Raw genomic sequence first — 23,884 nt, 5'->3', positions numbered from 1 at the left:
CTAAATAGTACCAGTACATCCACAGAACAAGGGCATTTCACATCTAGTTTCAAACAACTTCATAAATCCTAGCTCCAAAGTTAGTCTCTAATACTGCTACGGACGCGACATTAACAAAGACTACCTGTCACATATCATTCAGACATGTAATGTGCACGGTCTAGTACTTGAAGCAAGAAACAATAATAAATACGTTCTCAGTGAAACTGATTTTGAATATTAAAGAGTTTTCATTAGCGACCCTTGCCGTTGTTTCTCTAGGAATATCGTTTTCTGATGTGCTATGATCCTTCGACTTCGAGCATATTATAAGAAGTACGCGTGTGGTTAATGCTCTACGTGTGTTGCAGCTGCCGTGCGCCGCGCCAGATACTGAAACGAATGGAAGCGTGTACTGGAGTACGAGACAGAGAGAGAGAATACTTTGTGCGAACGCTGAATTTTTCATAGTTCCTGCATGCATGCGCAATAACATCTGTCGTTTGTCGATCTCGTACAAGACAGCCGAGATGGCTCCTGTGGAAGAGAATGGAGTTGCCACTCAGCCAAATTTAAGTGGGTTTCTTGTGTATAAACCTGGAAACTACATGGTGCAAAAGTGAAATAATGTGCGGGGAAAATTTATTTAGCGTTTAGTTTGTTGGTATGGCTCTCGTTACTGTCCAGAGATCGCCTAGCGTCAGCAGTTGTAGTTCTCCTCCAAGTTCAGTGAGTATTAAATCCTATATGTTTAGTGTTACTTTGTTAATGCATGCCTTAGTTTCCTTAATATGATGCTACGTATTGCACTTCTAAGTCACGTTATTGCCGCCGGTGACTTTATTCAGGAGTATGTAGTCAGACACTTGTTACGTTTGCCAAGAGAGAGCGTATGCATGAGATGATACCTGTAAATAGATTTGCAGTCTTCAGATAAAAATATGAATGAATGTAACGTTTATCTTGAGTAAGTACACATTTTACTAATTGTTAAATCCTTCTGTCAAGTTTAACTCAAGACCACCTCGTCACCCACACATTGTTCATGTCTTCTGTGAACAAGAGTCACGAAAATCATTACCTTATTTTACTATAATATATTTACATTTAATTTTTAATTAACTAGGCCCTAACGATTGGAGATGAATTGATTTCAATATTTAGAAATTATTAATTTCCTGTAAATAACGCGTTGGAACAACAAATAAAATATTTTAATGTTTTAAATATTTGTTAATGTGCATTTGTAGTATTTTTCGGTATAACAGTGGAACATTTCAACATCATTTCAGTTTATTAGGTTAGTGTGTGAATATAAAGCTGTGTTTTCCGCGTAAAACCAGTAAGTTTCACCTGAAGGGAGACCATTAATTTCGCAATATACCATATCATACAGTTCAAGAATTCGCACCCACCGAATTGTTTATAACCTTATTTAAAATATATATTTTAGACGAAATCACTGTTTACAAACCCTAACAAGAAACAGCTGAGCTGAGTTTTGGATGTAGTGTTATTGAATGTCGGAAGATGGCATTAAGCCAAGCTTTCCCTTTTCTGTCATCGCTAGGTTTGAAATTTAACCAAGAGATGTCCCCACGTTGTTTACTGTGAGATGATAGCCTTTGTTCTTGTTGGGGTTAGAAATGGGTCTGTCTATGATTTTACCTAATCGGTTATTCATAGGAGTGATAAAAGTAAGAAGTTTACGTCATTTGCCATCCCAAATTATATGAAAGTTTATGTTTTAGACCATAAGCATGTTCGACTTGTTTTTTAAGTTACCATACTTCCTGGTATATCCAATGCTACTTATATTCTCGTTCGAAGCGATTGTAGAGATAGTATTTAAATTATCTATTCATTTAGGTTAACTAACTACACTGCATTTCCTTTTAATATATTCTCACTTTACTTTTAATTTAAGGACAGATAGAGCCTTTCTTTAGTTCACTGAGTGACTGTCCATTATAAATTATAAACGCCTTGAACAACGCTGTGATTTATTGGTACCGGTACTAGAATTTACGAGAAATGTGGAAAGGTTACGAGACAATAGATCTGATGAAAAGGGGAAGATAAACCGAAATGGTTTATAATAGAATTAGAAAATGACAGTGGAGGCTGGAAAACTATATTTAATCATATAGAACCGGCACATCAATCTTAAATTCAGTCATCAGTTGGGAATATTGGTTTGAATAGGATTTCGGTTTTCTAAAGTGTAAATTTTAGATTCCTAAATCCTTGAATACTTAAGCCACACCCTTATAATTGATTCATTGGAGTGTGTATTTTAAGGTGTAGCTGGGGTAAATTGCGAAATCATTTAAAACATATTTAACGAAGGTACAAATAATTAGGCTTGTATATCACATAAATACCGAAAAGGCAGGCATGAATCTTCGTAACATCTTTGATTCCTATCATAAAGATCACAGAATTTTGTTTTGTCGTACAAATACACAGAGGATGGTTGCCCAGATGTACTTCCTCTTATAACAGCAGCAGCAGCAGCAACAACAACAACAACCAATCATTACACGCATAGTAAGTATACAGGCTATTAATTACGAAGTCCCTAATCTCTGAATGAAGATGCTGGTAATGTGAGATTTTCGAAGTTCATTGATATATCCCTCTGCTCTAAATTCCATTATGTTTTATCAAAACTATATTCATGAACGTTTAGCGCAATTGAATCGTTGTTGTTTGAGTCATCAGTCCATAGACTGGTTTGATGCAGCTCTCCATGCCACCCTATCCTGTGCTAACCTTTTCATTTCTACGTAACTACTGCATCCTACATCTGCTCTAATCTGCTTGTCATATTCATACCTCGGTCTATCCCTACCGTTCTTACCACCTACACTTCCTTCAAAAACCAGCTGAACAAGTCCTGGGTGTCTTAAGATGTGTCCTATCATTCTGTCTCTTCTTCTCGTCAAATTTAGCCAAATCGATCTCCTCTCGCCAATTCGATTCAGCATCTCTTCATATGTAATTCGATCTATCCATCTCACCTTCAGCATTCTTCTGTAACACCACATTTCAAAAGCTTCTATTCTCTTTCTTTCTGAGCTTGTTATCGTCCGTCCATGTTTTACTTCCATACAATGCCACGCTCCACACGAAAGTCTTCAAAAACATCTTTCGAATTCCTATATCGATGTTTGAAGTAAGCAAATTTATTTTCTTAAGAAAGCTCTTCCTTGCTTGTGCTAATCTGCATTTTATGTCCTCCTTACTTCTGCCATCGTTAGTTATTTTACTACCCAAGTAACAATATGCATCTACTTCCTTTAAGACTGCATTTCCTAATTTGATATTTCCTGCATCACCTGTCTTCGTTCGACTGCACTTCATTACTTTTGTTTTGGACTTATTTATTTTCATTTTGTACTCCTTATCCAAGACTTCGTCCATACCATTCAGCAGCTTCTCGAGATCTTCTGGAGACTCAAGATAAAATAACAATATCATCGGCAAATCTGAAGGTTTTGATTTCTTCTCCTTGGATTGTGATTCCCTTTCCAAATTCCTCTTTGATTTCCTTTACTGCCTGTTCTATGTAAACATTAAAAAGGAGGGGGTACAAACTGCAGCCTTGCCTCACTCATTTCTGGATTGCTGCTTCTTTTTCAAAGCCCTCGATTCTTATCACTGCAGACTGATTTTTATACAGATTGTAGATAATTCTTCGTTCTCATTACAAATAAAAATTATAGTTTTGTCTGTACACTTGAAATGTTTGGCTCATATTTCGGTTTGGTATCGGATTAGGTAAACGAAAGTCGAAAGGGGGTTCAGTTCATTTTCCGGCTGTCTGTGTGCCTGTCTATTTGCTATGACATCACAGAAAAAACGCGTAAAGCGAATTTCTCGAATCTCTGTGTGGATAGCTGGGTTGTGCAACCGATTGTATTTGACTAGTTTACTGTGACGTAGCAATACTAAAGGGATAAAAACAGGAAATGTCATATTTCTCCGTTAATATTAGCTGTATCGACAAACTGTTCATTATAATCGTTGTTAACGATCTTGTATACTTTTTGCGTTTTTACTATACGAAAAATAACAACGTAGATATCGCGATTATTATAGTTTTCATGAAGTTCGGAATATCTTCGGAAATATTAGTCTTTTCTAAAAGCTGTATATAAAAAGATAGGTAATATAATTTATAATTAGTATAATTCATAAATAATATAATTTATAATTAATATAATTTGTATTCTTTATATATCATACATCGTGGTTTAAATCCCGGTCACTCCATGTGAGATTTGTGCTGGACAAAGTGGAGGCAGACTGTTTTTTCGCCGGGTACCCTGGTTTTCCTTATCATCTTTCATTCCAGCAACACTTTCCATTAACATTTCATTTTATCTGTCAGTCATTTATCATTGCCCCAGAGGAGTACGACAGGCTTCGGCAGCCGGCACATTTCCTATCCTCGCCGCTAGATGTGGGCTTCATTCATTCCATTCCTGACCCGGTCGAATTTCAATATATCATACAGGGGGTGTGATTAGCTCTGTGGATTCCCACCCGGACGTCTGATGTTCGAATCCCGGTCGATCTTGGATTGAGATTTTCATCTTAAAAATCACATGGCGTCAGATAGGGGATCTCCGGCAAAACCAAATTGAGCCTGGGTGACCCCAGAAAGAACAGGAATAAGCAAAAGAAAGTTTGCGTATATCATGTACTTTTGCCGGGCTGAGTGGCTCAGACGGTTAAGGCGCTGGCCTTCTGACCCCAACTTGGCAGGTTCGATCCTGGCTCAGTCCGGTGGTATTTGAAGGTGCTCAAATACGTCAGCCTCGTGTCGGTAGATTTACTGGCACGTAAAAAGAACTCCTGCGGGACTAAATTCCGGCACCTCGGCGTCTCCGAAAACCGTAAAAGAGTAGTTAGTGGGACGTAAAACAAATAACATTATTATTATCATGTACTTTTACTATTCGAGCTACAGTAAGGAAGATGTTTACGAAGTTAGATATTTTTTTGCTGACTTTTATGTCAACAGAGCGGTGTCTGATAAGCTCCTCCTGCTGACCGTATGGTTACTTTGTTTCTTCTTCTCGCAGTGCAGCATCTCTTGGTTTTACTTAAAATATTTGCCTGGAATGATGACGTGAACACTTTTTTTTTAAGAAATATACTACCGGGCGAGTTGGCCGTGTGGTTAGGAGCGCGCAGCTGTGAGCTCGCATCCGGGAGATAGTGGATTCGAACCCCACTGTCGGCAGCCCTGAAGATGGTTTTCCGTGGTTTCCCATTTTCACACCAGGCAAATGCAGGGGCTGTACCTTAAGGCCACGGCCGCTTCCTTCCCATTCCTAGGCCTTTCCTGTCCCACCGTCGCCAAAGGACCTACCTGTGTCGGTGGGACGTTAATCAACTAGCAAAAAAAAAAGAAAAAAATACTCGCTTTGACGGATTATTTATGGGGCTGCGAGATTTAAGTCGAACGTCTATATTTACAACGATAATGTGTGTACACTCAACCGCACAAAAATTGGTCGTCGCAGAAGATGACTTTCTTTCAAAATCCAGGTGTCTATCTTCGTCCACCTGCTCCACAATTTACGAATATCATTGCGTTTCGAGAATGTATTAAATAAAATATTTCTTTGCCGGCCAATTTTGGCACAGTTGAGTGTATCTAATGATTACCATCTAATAAGATTACGTCTTTTAGTACTGATTCATTCGTTGTGTGATACCTCTGAGGTAAGTGATGTAAATCAAGTACAAGACATTTCTTTGCATTGTTCACACAGTTGTGAGTTAAAATTATCGCTCTTGAATATGAACGTGTGCATATTTTAAGAATAAATATATTTGACCAATTTTTTTTTTTCGGATTTCCTTAAAAGTATTTTTAAGTACTAAATATATGTGTACATAAATGGATCGCAGCATTCCAGTATAAAAACCAAGCATCACGTTAATATTAAAAAAGTACAGAGAGATGTACAAAGCCTTTAAAACCTTCATACAGCTAGTTACTGGTTCTTGAATTTAAATTTTTATGCGACCGCCACTTATATTTCCCTTGCTTTTCACTGCATTCGAAAATGGTATAGACCAAAATGGTTTGTCTTAATACATTTTATCACAAGCAGTTTTCCTGTAAAACCAGCCGTGAGGGATATACACAGCGTTTTGTTTTTTAGGCCCCCCTTTGAAACATCCCTCCTGCTGAATTGTTTTTGAACAGCATTTAACTAATGTCCTACTTGTCTTTCTCCTAAACTTAAATACAAAGTTTCATGAAAATCCCCTCTCCATTTTTCCGTGACGTTGTAAGCGACAAACAGATAAAAATTAAACTGAACCTGACATACCGTAAGCTACTATTTGTCCCGCCCGTTATGAAAACCCAGTATCGGGCTAATATTCAAAAGTACAGACAGAAAGACGATGTATATAATTTAGGACAGTAGTCTGTGGTAAACATTGGCCCATGCAGTAGCCGCCGGCTATGCTGGGAATCTGAGACTAATTTGAGGAACTAAATTTAATCTCAGGTAATATAATGGAGTAGAGAGAAGTGTGTTGTTGAAATCCCACTCTCGGCTATTCTAGACGTGATTTTTCGTGCTTTTCGTCGATCTTCTCTACAGTTGGAGCATGTGCACAGATAAGACTGTAATTGAAGAACTTCCCTCTAATTCTAAGTCTGCACAATCTATGCGATTTTGACCGAAAATCTATGATAAGACGTTTTATCTGCTTATTGACAACAAAAACGAGTACCAAACATGTGATCCTTTTTGTGGCAATTATAGAATACCTTGTGATTCTTTCTCTGTATCACTCCTTCACCCATCCATCTCACTTCTTGAATAGCAGTAATATCTAGTCGATACTCGTCCAGCTGATCGAGCAACTTTCTTAGGTTTGCAGCTTGGTAAAGAGTTAAAACGTTCCACGAACCAATTCTCAAGTCCTTTTAAACGTTTGCGAGGTCGTCGTAAAAAGGCCAGGCTGGCTATTTCTTCTTCGGATTTCGTAACGAGAGTTTTTTACAGATTGAGTTGTCAGCCCAACGCCAACCCCCAGCAATCCTGGAGGGTCGGTGTTTTCTTTTGGTGTTGTCTCCTTTAGCTGGTTGGTCACCATTTTGAAGCGTCTGGAACTCGCCTTTTCGTCCTTACGTGATATAGCCGTGTACACGTTGCCCAGAAGCCACGGCGTGGACGTGCGTGTATCGGACTCTGTAGGAATAAATGGCATTTCCTGTGTTTTATTAGTGCACTTCCACCAGCAAGAAGTGAACCCACAGGCCCACATACTACCCCTTCAAGCAGGAGTTATTTTACGTGCCAGTAAATCTACCGACACGAGGCTGACGTATTTGAGCACCTTCAAATACCACCGGACTGAGCCAGGATCGAACCTGCCATGTTGGGTCAGAGGGCCAGCGCCTCAACCGTCTGAGCCACTCAGCCTGGCTATAAAAGTGTTAGTAAATAAAATTAATTACAGGGAGAGAGTTGTCTTTGTGATATGAACCTCTTATCTGTGAGCTTGAATTCGGGAGATGGTGGGTTCGAACCCCACCTTCTGTAGCACTGAAGAGGTTTTCCATGGTTTTCAATTTTCTTACGAGGCAAATGCTGAAACTGTACATTAATTGAGGGACGGCCTCATCCTTCCTTCCTTCCTTCCTTCCTTCCTTCCTTCCTTCCTTCCTTCCTTCCTTCCTTCCTTCCTTCCTTTCTTCCTTCCCTCAGCCCTTTCCTGGCCCATCGTCACCGGAAACCTAATATGAGTAAATGTGACGTTAAACCAGTAGCACAAGAAAAGGAATTACAAGCTGCCCAAACATGTGAGAAGTAATCGGAGTATAGATAATACACCCGAAAACAAAACAAAAAGTCTCTATGAACAAATGCCCTGCGGTAGATCGTTTACGAGCTAGGCCTGTTTTAGTAATTAGCTAGAATGGGGGGAGAGTTCGTATTTAGGATCAAGTTTGGAGGCCATTACGGACATTGCAGTACTTCGCCAGCGTGTAGAACAAGGCTGTCATCGAATACCCGCGGTGTTCGAACGTGTCCGACAATAAGTGAGGTGGCGTGTTCAGGCGTGCATTCATGTACATGATGGACATTTTGAGCACTTCTTTTATTCGAATACAGTATCCTGCTGGGGCACTAACATGGCGACAGGTACTCGATGTGGAATGTGCTAGGTAAGGCTACTACTAATTCATCCCCTAAAGATGGAAAATTCTGTAACTCGTAAACGATCGACCGTTGGGCATATGTTCATAGTGATTTTTGTGTTCTTTTGAAGTGTACTGCACTACAACATCTAACTCAGAAAGGAAGAAAATAGTAATTTTTGAAATGTGATATTACCGAAGACTGCTGGAGATAATAATAATAATAATAATAATAATAATAATAATAATAATAATAATAATAATAATCATCATCATCATCATCATCATCATATGACCTCAGCTACCGTATACACTCATTTTAATTTGACGCCATCTGCTCGTCAGTTTCGACGTTCTGTTTTACTCTAGGCCTACTAGATGGCAGAGTAACCGAATCTCTCTTGGTCGTGTATGGCTGAGTTTTAATTAATTTTGTCTAGCAAACACCAACTTTATCACCAGAGAGAGTCGAATGAACTTTTATTCCGCCCTTCCAAAATCCGACTAGCTATGCGGGGTTTGAACCGGCTATCTTGGCTATCTGATAAGCTCCAACGCCTGAACTGTCTACCAGTAAATTAATGCATTGCAACGATATTATCAGAGTTATCCGAACAATTTGAACAATTCTACCTGGGAACATTCTAATCTACCTACTCTGGTTCCCCATTCTTGAATCGTGTTAGCAGCTTTTCTAAATTAAAATCTCATACCACCTTCGATTTTCACTGCGGTTTTGTTCTTTTGTTTTCTTTTTTTTACTATTGGTTTAATGTAGAACCGACTCAGAAATGTCTTATGGTGATGATAGGATGGGACAGGGCTAGGACTGAGAAGATATGGGCTGCAGCCCTAAGTAAGGTGCAACCACAGCATTTACCTGATGTGAAAATGGGAAAACATGAAAAACCATTTTCTGGGCTGCCACCAGTGCGGTTCGAACCACCATCTCTCGAGTATACACTTACAGCTAGGTGACTCGAACCGCGCGGTCTACTCCTCTGTCATCATTTTTTGTTTAAATACCAGTAGGCCTACTGCTAATAAATCCACGAAAGTAATAGCCTGTGTTGTTACGATAATTAATTTGAATGTTATGCCATGAAACTTGTTTTTGTAACAAAGAGTGTTTAACGTAGGGCTGCCTATCCGAGGCAGTAAAGGCATGGTCCGTTCACGCAGAAGATCTTGGTCAGCAAGTCGAAAAATTTAGAAATGTGGTTTCCACTTCTGGAGCAACACATGGTCCTGAGTTTCACTCAGTCTACACTAAAACTGACTACCAAGTTGATTCTTAGGGGCAAAGACGGCCTGGTATTGAATAATGTTTTTTTATTCTACATCCCACTAAATATTTTTACGGTTTTCGTAGACGCCGAGGTGCCGGAATTTTGTCCCACAGGAGTTATTTTACATGCCGACATGAGACTGTCGTATTTGAGCTCACTCATGTACCACAGGACCGAACCGAGTCGAACCCATCAACTTGAGCTCAGAGGACGAGTGATTCTACCGCCTGAGCCACTCGGCATTGCATGCGGCGCATTGAGCTTACTAATCTTTCCCTCTAAGTGCCGAAGTTATGAGTACTGGAAGCCTTTATCTTCCACTACTTCGGGGGCTTTCATGGTCTGTAAGCATATGGCTGCGACTTAAATTTATTGTTATTATTAGGATGAGGAGGAAGAGAACGCTGTTGGGCAATGCAGCCACTTTTTATCTGAACTATTTTATGTTATAAATGAACATAAATATTACATCCTCCCTCCACGCAGTTCATGATCGTTTGTTGAGTCTTCAGTCCGAAGGCTGGCTGGGTCCTCAATAGCTCCGCCATCATCCGTCATCGATAGCCTAGGTGTCACTGAAGATGTGTACTAGGGAAGCGACGAGTGAGGTAGCTTCCCGTTGCTCTGCCAATCGAGCCGGAAGGTGCTGCTACATATCAGTCTGCCCAGTCCACCAAAATGCACGCAACTAATGACCCTTGAGAGACATTTTCACATCATTCATATCAGGGACTGGCTGCATAAAGAATGGTGTTGTTAGTCACTTTCATGTTGTCGAAGGCAATAATGAGACCGAGACTGGTGAATGAAAGCAACAGACTTGTTCAAGCCCATACCAGAAGACATTCTGTAATGCACCGTAAACACTATATCTCGCCAGAAACGAGTCTAGACATACTTAATCATCATGGTATTCTAATGTGACATTTTACAATTAATGCACGGTACAAACATACAGTACTTTTAAAAACTTACTTGGACAACTTTTAAACATGGTTTACCAATTTGGAAAAACTTCATTTTAGTAACAATTGCTGAAAAGCTTAGAACCTAAAAACCCAACGAATAATTAGTAGAACGAGACCAGATAATTCCATGTTGGTTCATCCCTACATTCTGAGCGATGCCTCCACTTGCTTTATCCAGTGGCATTGTATAATACAACCTCTCCGACGGTAGCCCTCCTACAACCTTCTTTCCTGCCTTTTTCCCAGCGATCTAGGACCGGCACTGATGCGAATTAAGCCTAGTTTCACGGCCGAGTGTCGTTTGTGATGTCAATCGTATGTGGAAATATGTGGTGGCTTGTAGTATGATATGCTGTGTGTAGAATGAAGATGTATATTGAGACGATCACGAATACCAAGCCCCCAAGCCAGAGGGATTAACCAAATGTGGTTAGAATCCCCGGTTCGTCCTGGAATCGAACCTGGGGCCCTATGGACTAAAGACTACTATGCTCGTAATTGAGCCAGGGAGTCAGACGAATTTCCTCCTACAACCATTGCAATTAAATTGTATCTATGTTTTCCCTTTGTACGAGAATCATTCTCTCCTCGCCATAATCATGATAGAAACAGGAATTTTGTAGCACAATCTATTTACAACTTTGCAAAATTACTTCTGATAATGATGATGCTGCTTGCTATTTAAAGGGGCCTAACATCGAAGGTCATCGGCCCCAGAATTACTTCTAAGAATAGTACAGTATTTCTTACAGACTTCCATATACACGCCCCCTCACCACAAACATCATGAAAGAGCGTACATAATCTAAGAGAAATTTAACCCATGTGAATTCATGAAGGTCTAATATGATATAATGGAAGGTAGAGGCTTTCATTACGCTTTACTTTGACGCTAAGTGGGGTAGAGTCGTTAGCCCGCCCAGCCGCCTTTGCCCTCAGGAATTCGCCTGATATAGAATTGGAAATCTTGCTTCAAAACGTTTCTGCTTCTTGTCGGGAATATAGCGCACGTCGTTCCAGAGGAACCGAGTACATCTTCACTTCCTTAAATGGTCAGCGTTGATGCCTTTGGTTCGGAGGGACCCGGTTTCGATTCCCGGCAAAATCGGTGATTTTAATCGCGTGTGATTAATTCTTCTGGCTCGGGGATTGGTTGTTTGTGTTTGTCCCAACACTTTCCTCTTCATATTCTGACAACACACTACACCATGTCATCTTAAACTATCCAAATTCCAGAGGACGGTTTAACGATCCAGTTTGCAACCTGGACGACGAGTCTCAAAATATCCCAATTTCCATTGGTTTGTTTTAGAACACCCTGCATGTATACAATATTATTATAATAAACACAAAGTACTTCGTAATACAGAGGGGCTGCCTGGCCGAGGCGGTAAAGATGTGCTCGGTTCGCCCGGAAGGATGTGGGTTCGAATCCCCGCCAGGAAATCGTAAAATTTAAGAAACGAGATTTCCACTTCCGGAGGTGCACATGGCCCTGAGGTTCACTCAGCCTACACCAAAAATGAGTATCAGGTTAATTCCTCGGGGCAAAGGCAGCCGGGCTTAGAGCCAACCTCTCTACCCCATCAAGTGGCAAGGTTACGAATAGTGGAAGCCGTTACCTTCCACCACTCCAAGGGCCTTCATGGCTTGTACGGAGATGACTTTGCTTTTTTCTTTTGCTTACAGAAAGGTGCGAAAAGCACCAGCCGGGACTGCGTGCCTCAGTCTTGAGATGATAATAATAATAATAATAATAATAATAATAATAATAATAATAATAATAATAATAATAATAATAATAATTCCGTGTGGCTATTTCTAGCCGAGTGCAGCCCTTGTAAGGCAGACCCTCCGATGAGGGTGGACGGCATCTGCCATGTGTAGATAATGGTGGAGGATAGTGCTATGTGTGGTGTGTGAGTTGCAGGGATGTTGGGGACAGCACAAACACCCAGACCCCGGGCCCTTGGAATTAACGAATGAAGGTTAGAATCCCCGACCCGGCCGGGAATCGAACCCGGGACCCTCTGAACCGAAGGCCGGTATGCTGACCATTCAGCCGACGAGTCGGACGATCTTGAGGTGTGCCTGCCGTATAGCCTCGCACAAACATATACGACAGAGGATCAGTAGAACCACGGACGCCATGAACCCGCGCAAAGTTAGGCCTAGTCCCAACTTTTTAAAATGCAGCTATTGCTTTGTCATATATATATACAAACTTGCGGCTTACAATACTGCTGTTGTTTTGTAATATATGTACAATCTTGATTATTTACAGATGCTTATTACGAAAATATGTTCAATTTTCTCGTTAGATTGTTTCCACAGGTTTCAGTCCATTTTGATGACGTAAGAGATTGTTCTCAAAAATGTCGTAATCTCCAGTTTCCTCATATTTGATTCTTTCATCTCAAATGCAATACGTTTTCCCTCTCTTCTATTAGGAAGATAATGAAGATGACTACTAAAATGAGAGGAAAAGCGTGAACCAACGATCACTCGAAGAATGAAGGAAAAAGGAAATCAACGTTATCTCAGGAACAACTTTAACCAATCACAGTGAAATTCTGCATAGATATTCCTCGTAGATTATAATTAACAGCATGAAACATTTTGAAAGAAAAAACCTCTGAGGGGTGTAAAAACATGAAAATTGGCAATGTTTCGAAGCAGCTTATTGAAACAATCAAGACAACGACACTACTATCGCCAGTTAGTCCCCTACTTTGACAGTATTTCAACTTGTTAGTAATAAAAATCTGAATTTGTAAAAATCTCCATTATTAATATAACTCGAACGGTTAAACGTGTAGACTATCAAATATAAGAGGTCGAAAAATATATTTTCTTTAAGTATTGTTAGTTTGTATTGCCAGCCCTATTCTTACCCGGAGGCCCCGCCTTCGATACCCGGCCAGGTCAGGGATCTGAGGGCTGATTCGAGGTCCACTCAGCCTACGTGATTAGAGTTGAGGAGCTATCTGACTATGAGATCGCGGCCCCGGTCTAGGAAAACAAGAATAACGGTTGAGTGGATTCGTCGTGCCAACCACGTCGACCTTCGGGCTGTGCAGTCGCTTAGTAGGCCATGGGGTTTGGTTTGGATTTGTACGTTTGTGAAAAATATGATAATCCTGAACATCTCCGTTGATATCCCTTCCGTGTTTACACAACTGTTATAATGTACAGTTTTTCGCTACAGCTAATATTAAGGGAGAAATTTGACTTTTCCTGTTTTGTTATTGAATTTTACATCCCACCGGCTACATTTTTATTGTTCTCTGAGACTTGTCCTGTTCCGATCGCCTTAATATTGCCAAGCCACTGTGTCCTACTCCATTAATATAATTATATCTTATAGCCTAGTGCACGCCCCGGCTATATCTGAACTTAAATACCCTAATCGAGTTTCGAGAAATTCTGTTAAGCCGTTTTCCATTGATGCCGTGACAAACAAACGAAGTAACAAATTGACAGGCAACAATTGAACTTAATTTACTTTCGACTTAGTATATCTAATCGGATATAAATACCGAGTATGCGGTAAATATTTGGAATATATAGACAAAGTTATAATTTTATTTGTATAGATTAATTGTGGTTTTGAAGTGACCCTTGTTAATATATATTAATCAACATTTAATTTTCATACCGACGTTCCTACTTGAAAATGATAAATATTTTTCATCTCACGGGATCAGAGAAGAAATGCATCCGAAGAGTTGTAGTAGGCCTAATCTTGTTAACGTATACCAAGTTACAGTATTTATATTGAAACATTTTGGCCATGTAGTGTAACATTAACTTTAATTTGTAACCTCATATTTTATTTTACTATGCTTGAATTTCTTTCCTGCGTGTTGTCGCTACGTCATTATGAGCTAGGGACGGACATTTTTGTCGTCAACTCATTATTGGTGTGTGATTATGTATAATGTTGTTCGTTTACACGAGAGCTGGAACCGGAAGTACCGGAAGTATAAAGAAAGAACAATAACTTATTATCTCAGAGTAGTTAAGGAGGTTCGGAATTGTCAATAAGTAACAGAATAAGGAAGTCTGATTTTAGATACAGGTATATTTTATGTTTATACATGTCCAAATTTTAACATTCTGTTGTTGACCCGCAAGTAGCCAGGACCGGTCGCGGGGTGGCAACAGTGATGGTTTCTCTCCTTTATAGCGACCGGAAGAAAGTGTCATTGGAGCGTAAGTTGTTGATGGAGAACAACAGTTTACCGCCAGCTACCACATAGCAAGATTTGCAACATCTTATAATTTTCTCGCGGTCTGCCGAACCAGACGTGTTTATCAGCGTTACGGTATGGCTTTCACAGTCGGACGCTCGCATACAGCGAACGCCGCTGATTAAAGTTTCAAAAGTGTGAAAGTGTAATTGGGGATTGGTTCGCGGATGCAGTGATGAGCTATAAGCATTAGTAATTAAGAATGTGAACTAATAATAATAATAATGTTATTTGCTTTACGTCCCACTAACTACTTTTACGTTTTTCGGAGACGCCGAGGTGCCGGAATTTAGTCCCGCAGGAGATCTTTTACGTGCCAGTAAATCTACCGACACGAGGCTGTCGTATTTGAGCACCTTCAAATACCACCGGACTGAGCCAGGATCGATCCTGCCAAGTTGGGGTTAGAAGGCCAGCGCCTTAACCGTCTGAGCCACTCAGCCCGGCAAGAATGTGAACTTAGTTTGTTGAAAGTGATATTCAACCTTGAGTCAGATCCTTATCTTGACGAGCCTTATCTTGTATAACAGTAGCATATGATCAATACATTACTCGTATTTTCTGATTTGTTTACTATTTTACCTTATATTCTCATGTTAGTATGTTATGTTGTGTCCTTACCCTGCTAGACGAATAAATAATAGCGAAATATCTCCAGTATTTTTTCCGCATTACTTGAATTTACGTTGTGAGATTTTCAAAGAAATCCCCTCGTCCGCTAAGTACTTCATGTGGAAAGTGTATAGGCCTATGATGTTTCTTGTTTATGTGTGTGTTACTTCAGTTAATAGGATGGTCGGAAACAACGTGAATCGAGTATACGAGCGTTAGAAGGTTGATCATACTGATAAGTCATTTGAAAAATATAATTCGATATCTAGCGCCGTTGTCATTTTATCAGCTGCTGAAGTTAGCCAATCAGATCGCTTCGCGGGCGTGAATTCAAATGAGCTTTGCGAGGCGGTGTTGCTAAACCTGTAGGGCCTACGTGGCTTAAGACTGGCTTATCTTTGTACCCTATTTGATGCGGTTTCAGCAAGGACGAGCCTTATCTTGTTTAGCATCAGGTAACATGCTCGCCAGTATCTGTCCTTGGGTGTTGCAGGAAACCACCAAGCCCCTTATTGAGAAACAATTCCAAATGCCCCCGTTAGATTGCACCACTCTGCAGAAATGACTTCATCCCTGCTTTCTCTCCTCTTGCAACGGTTCCACGCCACTAGGGTACGCCGTACCGCACCACCCACAATATTACCAACATTGGTATTCATTGGCAATGATAATCATTTTGGTTCATACCAGAGCCAGCTACAGTTAAAGCCGGAAGGTACGCTTGGCAACGCTGTACCTATCTGTCAAGCGGAGGCCAAGAGAAAAGGTAGCGTGTCCGACGAATTTACTACATTTAGACCAACATGATGATTATAATAAATGCACACTCTTTGTAAAATGATGCTAAGAAACCTACACATCAGTGAATGCATTCGCTGAAGTTAGAAATACACCTTGTACATGAATAAAAAAACAAAAAACTTTAGGAACAGTATCTACAAGCTCAGTTATTGTGGAGCGTTGACAGCTTCCTCCACTTAATGTTTTTATCCTCACTGCTGATATAACTATTGTTCTTCGTCTGCTTTGTATAATTATTTAAGACGCATTGGAAAATGTAGACAATATCAGTCCATTATTGTCACACCCACAATGAGGGCGTTCACACCAGAACTATTAATTTTTATCTCTTCCTAAAGCAGCTCGGGATAGAGAGAAGAAAAATTCTTCTTATTTTCACAATCTAGGTACCTAGTCTTCAGATACCAACAAGGTACTGGAAATATTCCTGTCACTGTTAATGCAAACACACACAACACAATCTGAGTTCTTCAAAATAGGGTTCATCTGTTTCATTACTCTCCAGGAGACCTAAACATTTGTCACAGCTTATCCTTTTGGATATTGTTCTCACTGCTTACCCAGAAATGTATGTTACCCCTGATATCTCAAAATGCCCACCAAAAACTTCACATGATAAAAGTGAGTCTAAATTGTTTATTACTTCCATATTGGACCTAACAACACTTGTCTAGATGGAATCAGCCATTTTTTAATTGGCTACAGCCAAACTACACTTTTCCATACCACCACCACCGCAAGACTAGAACACTCTTAATTCTAATTTTCATCTCACTTTCTAGGACTTAAAGTGTAGTAACATTATAGTTACAACCACTAAGCTGTCTTTACTTCTTTTTAAGTTATCACTTTTGAAACTTCCCTAACAGTAAATAATTTGTTTTCACAGTTCCAAACGAAACTTTTTGAGTAATTCTTCTTCCTTTTAGTGCAAAGTTCGAATTATTCCCTTAAAAATATGAGGTAATACGAAGAGTCTATGCTTTCACTGATTACCTCACGAAACTCTATGAGCTTGTTGAACATTTTTAATACATTTCTTTGTACACATTCAACACTACCAATACTAGGAGTGGCTCCTATATAATTCAATAAACATTTATTTTGTTGAGACCCCTTGGATATTTTACCATTAGCTAAACATTTCTTTTACCGACACCTGATAACTATTAACGTACAGAGTGACATTCATATCTTTGTGAATTTTAAGTTAATGGCTTATATTTGGCAAATCATCCATGTTCTTGTTTTCCCTACTCTTCATTTGCAGTATCCTGGATATGACAAATATTTTGGCAAATTTGGGGAAATAATTGGACATGCATCAGGAAGAATCTCATTAGGTAGAGGTTGTAGTGTAGTTACGTTGCCTTTACTATCACAAATTTTATCCCCTGTTAAAAACATTCGTGTGTGAAATGTTTTATGCATACGACTTAATCTTTCCCACGTTCCCAACTATCCCGTTTAAAGTGACAGATCCATTTTTGTTTTAATTCCTTGTCTGAAGGAAACGTAAACGAGGTAACCAAACCTTCTCTTTTCATGCTATAGTTACTGCGATACTTGGAACACAACATTTTCTGGGCGTCTGTAGATACACGAAACGTATTATTAGGAACCCAAATTCAGTCTGCGCATTCACAAATAATAATGTTATTGATTTAACGTCCCACACACTACATTTACGGTTTTTGGGAGACCCCAAGATGCCGGAATTTTGTCCCGTAGAAGTTCTTTAACGTGTCAGTAAATCTACCGATACGAGCCTAACGTATTTGAGCATCTTCAAATACCACGGGACTGAGTTGGGCTTAGAAAGCCAGCTCTACCGTCTAAACTACTGATCCCTGTTGCGCCTTCACATTATTCCGATGATGGGCTCTACGTATGATTATTCAATCACTTATCTTTTTATATATACTCGAACATATCCGTAAAAAATATAACAAAACACAAGACTACACATCAAAATACACGGATAGCTCCCGCGCTTTCACCTTGGCTTCCGATGTACGTTGCCAAACGTACATGACTCCGGCTTGCAACTGTAGTCGGCTGTGGTTCATACCCAAATTTGTTTTGAGAATATACTTTCGGAGGAAATATTTTCTCATCAACATAAGTTCATTTTATACTTATGTCAACCGTAAAAGCACCGGGCGAGTTGGCCGTGCGGTTAGGGGCGCGCAACTTTGAGCTTGCATCTGGGAGATAGTGGGTTCGAATCCCACTGTCGGTAGCCCTGAAGGTGGTTTTCCGTAGTTTCCCATTTTCACACCAGGCAAATGCTGGGGCTATACCTTAATTAAGGCCACGGCCGCATCCTTCCCACTCCTAGCCCTTTCCTATACCATCGTCGCCATAAGACCTGTCTGTGTCGGTGCGACGTAAAGCCACTAGGAAAAAAAATCATGGGATATTTATATTAAAAAAATAGTGTGTGGTTATGTGGCTGCGAAATTAGAAGCAGAACTTCGTGTAGCTGTTGTTTGATGGGGAACCCGCGAGGACCAAAGTAGGGGTTACGGACATAAACCACCTAATTACCGATACCAGAATGAAGAAACGTGAATCTTCAAATGTTCACATACAAAACTGTTGAAGAGTGACTCTTTATGGAACTGTCTCTGTAGCTGCACAATTCGATAGTGTGTATAGAAGGAAAAATTGCGGAGTATAACGAAGGCATATAGGTATGTGTTAAATACTTTAATAAACTGTATTGGTTTCTGCGGTTCCTTTGAACTGACCATAAGGGGGCACGATGAAACTGAATCATCATCAAACCCAGGTGTTTTCAGAGGACGGATTCATCCTAGCGCTGAATTGGATGCTGTTATAAAAGGTCATTTGGAAAAGGCAACTGTTTTCAAAGTAACATTAAAAACAATCCATAATGAAATTTGCAAATTATGTTGGAGTTATGCCAAGAAGAAATATTAAAACAAATAAGGGAATCAGACTTTTTAGCTATGATAGCAGATGAAACCAGTGACTTTTCAGATATATATATCAGGTGGCTGTTGTGTACCGTTACGTATAATAGGCAAACCAATAGAAAAGTTTTGGAGTTCCCTCACTCCTTAAAATTTGACGCACAGACGTTAGCTGCGTGTTTATTGGAAGAATCAAAGAAGCACAAATTAAATGAAACTCCCAAAAACTTAATTGCACAGAGGTATGACGGGGCATCCGTTATGGCTGGTTCCTCTCGTGGGGTATTAACTATTGTAAAAAAGAAAATTCTACCCCAACGCAAAATATGTGCATTGCTGTGTCCTTCAAGTTAATTTTGTAATGAGCAAGGCGGCAACAGTCAACCGCAGTGTGAAAATATGTTTTCAAGTTTGCAAGGAATTTGTGCATTCTTCTCCAGCAGCCCACAGCGGACTGCGATACTTGACGAGATGGTGACGAAACGCATGCCTCGAGCTTGTCCTTCTATGTGGAATTTTCAATCACGACGCGTAAACAAAGTTTATGACTGCAAGAAAGACATTATTGAGTGTATGAACCAGATATTGGAAGGTGACTATGTAATGGGTTAAACTACAATTTTCCAGGCTGTTGGTTATGAAAAGGTTCTTTCTAGTTGTAGTTTTAATAATTGGTTTGAATTCTCCTATAAAGTTATGTCACTAGTAGTCTCAGGTTCTCTTCGGTCAGCTACAACACGGAGACACTGGTGCGAGTTCTGCACATAAGGCCATTTCAACATTTGAAGTATCACCAAAATCCGAGAAGAAATTGACCTCACAAGCGGTAATAAAGTTACTGATTGCTCACTAAAGAGAAGGAAAGTGGACAAGACTGAGTGGGAAAGAGAAGCAAATGAAGTGTGTGATATCATTTCCCAGTCTAAAGATCGTTTTATAGTTTCTTAGGTCATCTTGCAGCTTCATCATTGTTTCTTCCAGAGAAGTTCCTCTTGTATTGTTCTACGTTCATTGAAGGGTTCTTAAAGACATTGTGTTCTGTGTATACGTTTTTGGACAAGCTGAAACTACGCCATAAACTATCTTCCATCTATATAGCACAATAATTCAGATCATTGTCGGTTGCTGTTAGTCTAGCAGAGTTTATAATAATAACCTAGAAAGGACGTTCACTGAGTGCTTGAAACGTTCCTATGCCGTCTGTCTAAGCAGAAAGGTACTTTTCTACATTGAAAAGGATGAAAACATTCTGAAGGAACTCTATGGCTCACGAAAGATCATCGGCCTTGAAAGAGATCTGATGATGGAAATCGCAGTCTTCCGTCAACGGGTGGCTGACAAGTTCACATATATGAAAAACAGGAGGGCAAATTTTCATTTCAAGTGATGTAAGAATAACTGTAGTTCTACCATATAATTTGATTCATTTTTCCTGTGTTTTAATTTCTGGATATATTTCAGTTTTAATAAGAACAGTTTATTACTTAACGATAATAGAGTTTCTTGTTATTTCTGTAAGCTTTTCAGATAAAAATGCTATATTGAATATGTTGGTGCAAAATCCAGCTTCAGATACGACCAGCCGCCACTGTTGCTAAGAAACATGCAAGCTTAACATACAGTCGACGCAAGTACATTGATTAAATGAGACTGAAACCACTGTCGTAGCTCTGACGGGAAGTGTAACCTTTTGGGTAACCGATTTTCGAGCAACCATGCTGACAGCTACCTCCCTCATCATCACTCCTTCCCATCTCTCACCACGTCCACCGATGTATCAATACTTACTCCAAGAAAATGATGGGATGGTGCCAGTGACATTTCTGTGACCACTAGCCTCCCAAATTGAATACAGTACATTTATGAATATAGTTTTTAAGCCATGTTGTTTGGGGACATCGTTAGCAAAATGCTCTTCTTCTGATTTTATTTCAAAGTGTCATCCTTTGTCGATCATTGCATTTGTGGTATACTGTTGAATTCTGGACCCAAGACCCTGTAAAGAATGCGGAAAAGTAACGCATGGAATGCATAGAAGTGATTAACAACCCGAAGTGACAGCCATTTGACAGTTCCACTCAAGGCCCCAATTCCACTCTTACCGTAATAGGCATTTAGAATAATTCTTTCGCCCTTCATGTGGCCAACTTTTTGTCACTTATCTGCAGAGAAATGTAAACAATTGTATAGCATCTTCATTCATAGGCTTTGTGGTCGCTGTCATCATCTATTTTGTCAGACATTTCACTCTTGCTATGATGTGATGTGGTATTTTCATTGACAGTATGCATTGTCAAGTTTTATTATTTTTATCCTTCTCTGTGGTTAATTCATTTGCAAAAGTAAACAAAGTGTGGCTCAGTGTGGTGGGCTATAACGAAGAATGGAAATGATTTGACGGTTCAGCCTTGCAAAAATAAGAATTCCTAGCTTTGGTTGTATATGAAGCATTACCACTTTTTAGTTTTGAAGACACGTCAAAATAATTTGTAATATTTTTTTTTTACCATTAATAATTGGATATATTGTATTTAGGAACGATTTTCCCTCCAAGCAGAAGATGAACTTTCATTATTTTGTATACTGTAGTGAGAACTTCCTAACTGTCTGACTGACTTTACAAACATATAAAACTGGATTAAATTGAAAAATCTGAATATCTGCATTTAAAATGGAAATTATAAAAATTAACATTCATTAAATAAATTACACACTCGTCGAACCCTGTACTCACACTTACTTGTTACCTGCTTACTTACACATACGTTATTTGAAGGGCGCCAGCTGTCACTCAGTACAGCAATAATAGAATGAGACTCTTGACTATCTCTAGGGTGTGGGGTAATAAGCTTACTTTTGACAACATACCATATAAGTTCTGGGAAAAGGAGATTGGCGTTCGGTTTCCCCATTAATTTTGAGGTTAAGATATTTTACTGTCAATGAAATGAAACTCTGAATTCGTTTGATAGAACAATATATATTCTTTAAATAATATATCAAAAAAATAGTGAGTCTTGTTGCGATAAAACAGATGAGAATATGAAATTATGACATTGCAACTGAAAGAAACTAGGCATGAATTTGAATTCTACTTGACCGGACATTTAACAATTTATACGAAATATTTCCCTCACTGATTCACTTGACTGTACCTTTAACACTTTGAGTGTAATTACGACGTAATCCATTGCTCTGGTGTTTACTGTAGATGTGTCACGCCTAACGTGGTGATACATCCTTGAGACTGCTTCTTCTCCATATCATCTGACTTCTTTGTAAGTCAATATGGTATGACCTCTTGGTAGGTCCAGGGTTGCCCTCTCTGACTCCATGGTAAGCCTTGCGTCCGCGTCTTCCACTAAGTGACGGACCAACCATTTGGTCTCACTCTCTCAATGACCAATAATGGCTCACTGAGTCTTCACCATCTCTCGTTCACACTGGTTGGCTGACCACTTAAGGCCTCTTGATCTAGTAGACTACTTCACTGTACTGCATCCGTATAAGTAATGACTGACGCTACAATGTGCACCCACCTTATATAGACTTTGGTTGACACAGCTACGTAATCTCCAGAAATAACAATGACATACTCCCACCTACGCGACAGATATTACATACAGTGGTGAAATAGCCCCGCGGCGACGAGTCCGTGCGCGCATATCTAAATCAATACGATGACATAGCCATGGAGTGGCGATGACTTGGCAGAATCGCCAACAATATTGCACAATGCACCAACGTCACATCCGATCTCTGATATATACAACAATTCTCACTGTACAGGTATTGAGTGTTATACTACACATACGTATATATGTATACATCTAAGTGCAATCTTGCAAGCAACAGGCAATTGCAAAATTGAATAAAACGGATAATTACAATAATAGTACAATATCACAGATAAAATAATAATAACACTGACATAATAATAATAATAATAATAATAATAATAATAATAATAATAATAATAAAATACAGATAAAATCATACAATAATAAAAATACAGATATCATCTTGTAACGGGATTTGAACCGTTACAATTCGCCTCCCTCATAAATAAATCGAAGAACAAAGAATCGATTGATTTATGAACAAAATTATATATATAACACTGACACAGATAAACACTTTAAATGAGTATACAACAATAATTTTCTTTTTCAACATCCATACATTTTATAAAATATCACAAATATGAGAATTCTTCTCGCACATTGCCATCGTAGATAACTGTCCAGTGTCCCATTCTCTCTCTTTCTCTCATACAAATCACAAGAGTATAGCACTTGATTTAACACACACAAATAATTTTAAATGATTACACTACATTCTTCTTTATTTATTTTTTTTAACATATCAAAACATTTTGTGAAATATCACTTATATGAGAACTTTTCTCGCATATTGTTATCGTAGATGACTGTCCAATGTCCTGTTCTCCGCCTTTTGCCATACAGTACATGACAATGTAGCACTTATTCTTCCAATGCACCAATACGACACTTGGTTCACACGCTAATTCATGTATGTTAATTTTATTTTGCCAGTTTCTCACAAAATTTAATCATCTTACTCTTATTTCAACAAATCTCACGTGAAATACTTCTTTACATATATAATACTATAAACACCGACAATATCCCCTTCCTGAATTTTTTAAGGAATATGCACACTTCCCGATACGGTTCACAATAGTGAAATACCCCTGATACAAAATAATAACTTCAACATATTTCCCGCCTCTGCAGATGATGAAATGGAACTCTGAGTAGCACTCTGTCACTCAAACGAATCAATTTTGCCCTCATTGACTTACATATATCAATAAATCACATCCTTCTTGGCAACAATA

General features: G+C 39.2%; 1 protein-coding gene across 1 annotated transcript in view; it reads left to right on the top strand.

Moving 5' to 3' along the window:
• Window positions 1-492: 492 nt before the first annotated feature.
• Window positions 493-23,884, top strand: part of ssh (Protein phosphatase Slingshot) — an 834,886-nt gene continuing 811,494 nt past the window's right edge. Inside the window, exon 1 of the mRNA XM_067141516.2 lies at window positions 493-708. Coding sequence (XP_066997617.2) covers window positions 646-708 — 63 coding nt within the window. The 5' untranslated portion in view covers window positions 493-645. The remainder of the gene's footprint in view (window positions 709-23,884) is intronic.

The sequence above is a fragment of the Anabrus simplex genome, chromosome 2, assembly GCF_040414725.1.
Source record: "Anabrus simplex isolate iqAnaSimp1 chromosome 2, ASM4041472v1, whole genome shotgun sequence".
In the NCBI taxonomy this organism is placed as follows: domain Eukaryota; kingdom Metazoa; phylum Arthropoda; class Insecta; order Orthoptera; family Tettigoniidae; genus Anabrus; species Anabrus simplex.
The sequence above is the reverse complement of the archived record's forward strand: the minus strand, read 5'-3'. Positions and strand labels throughout refer to the sequence as shown.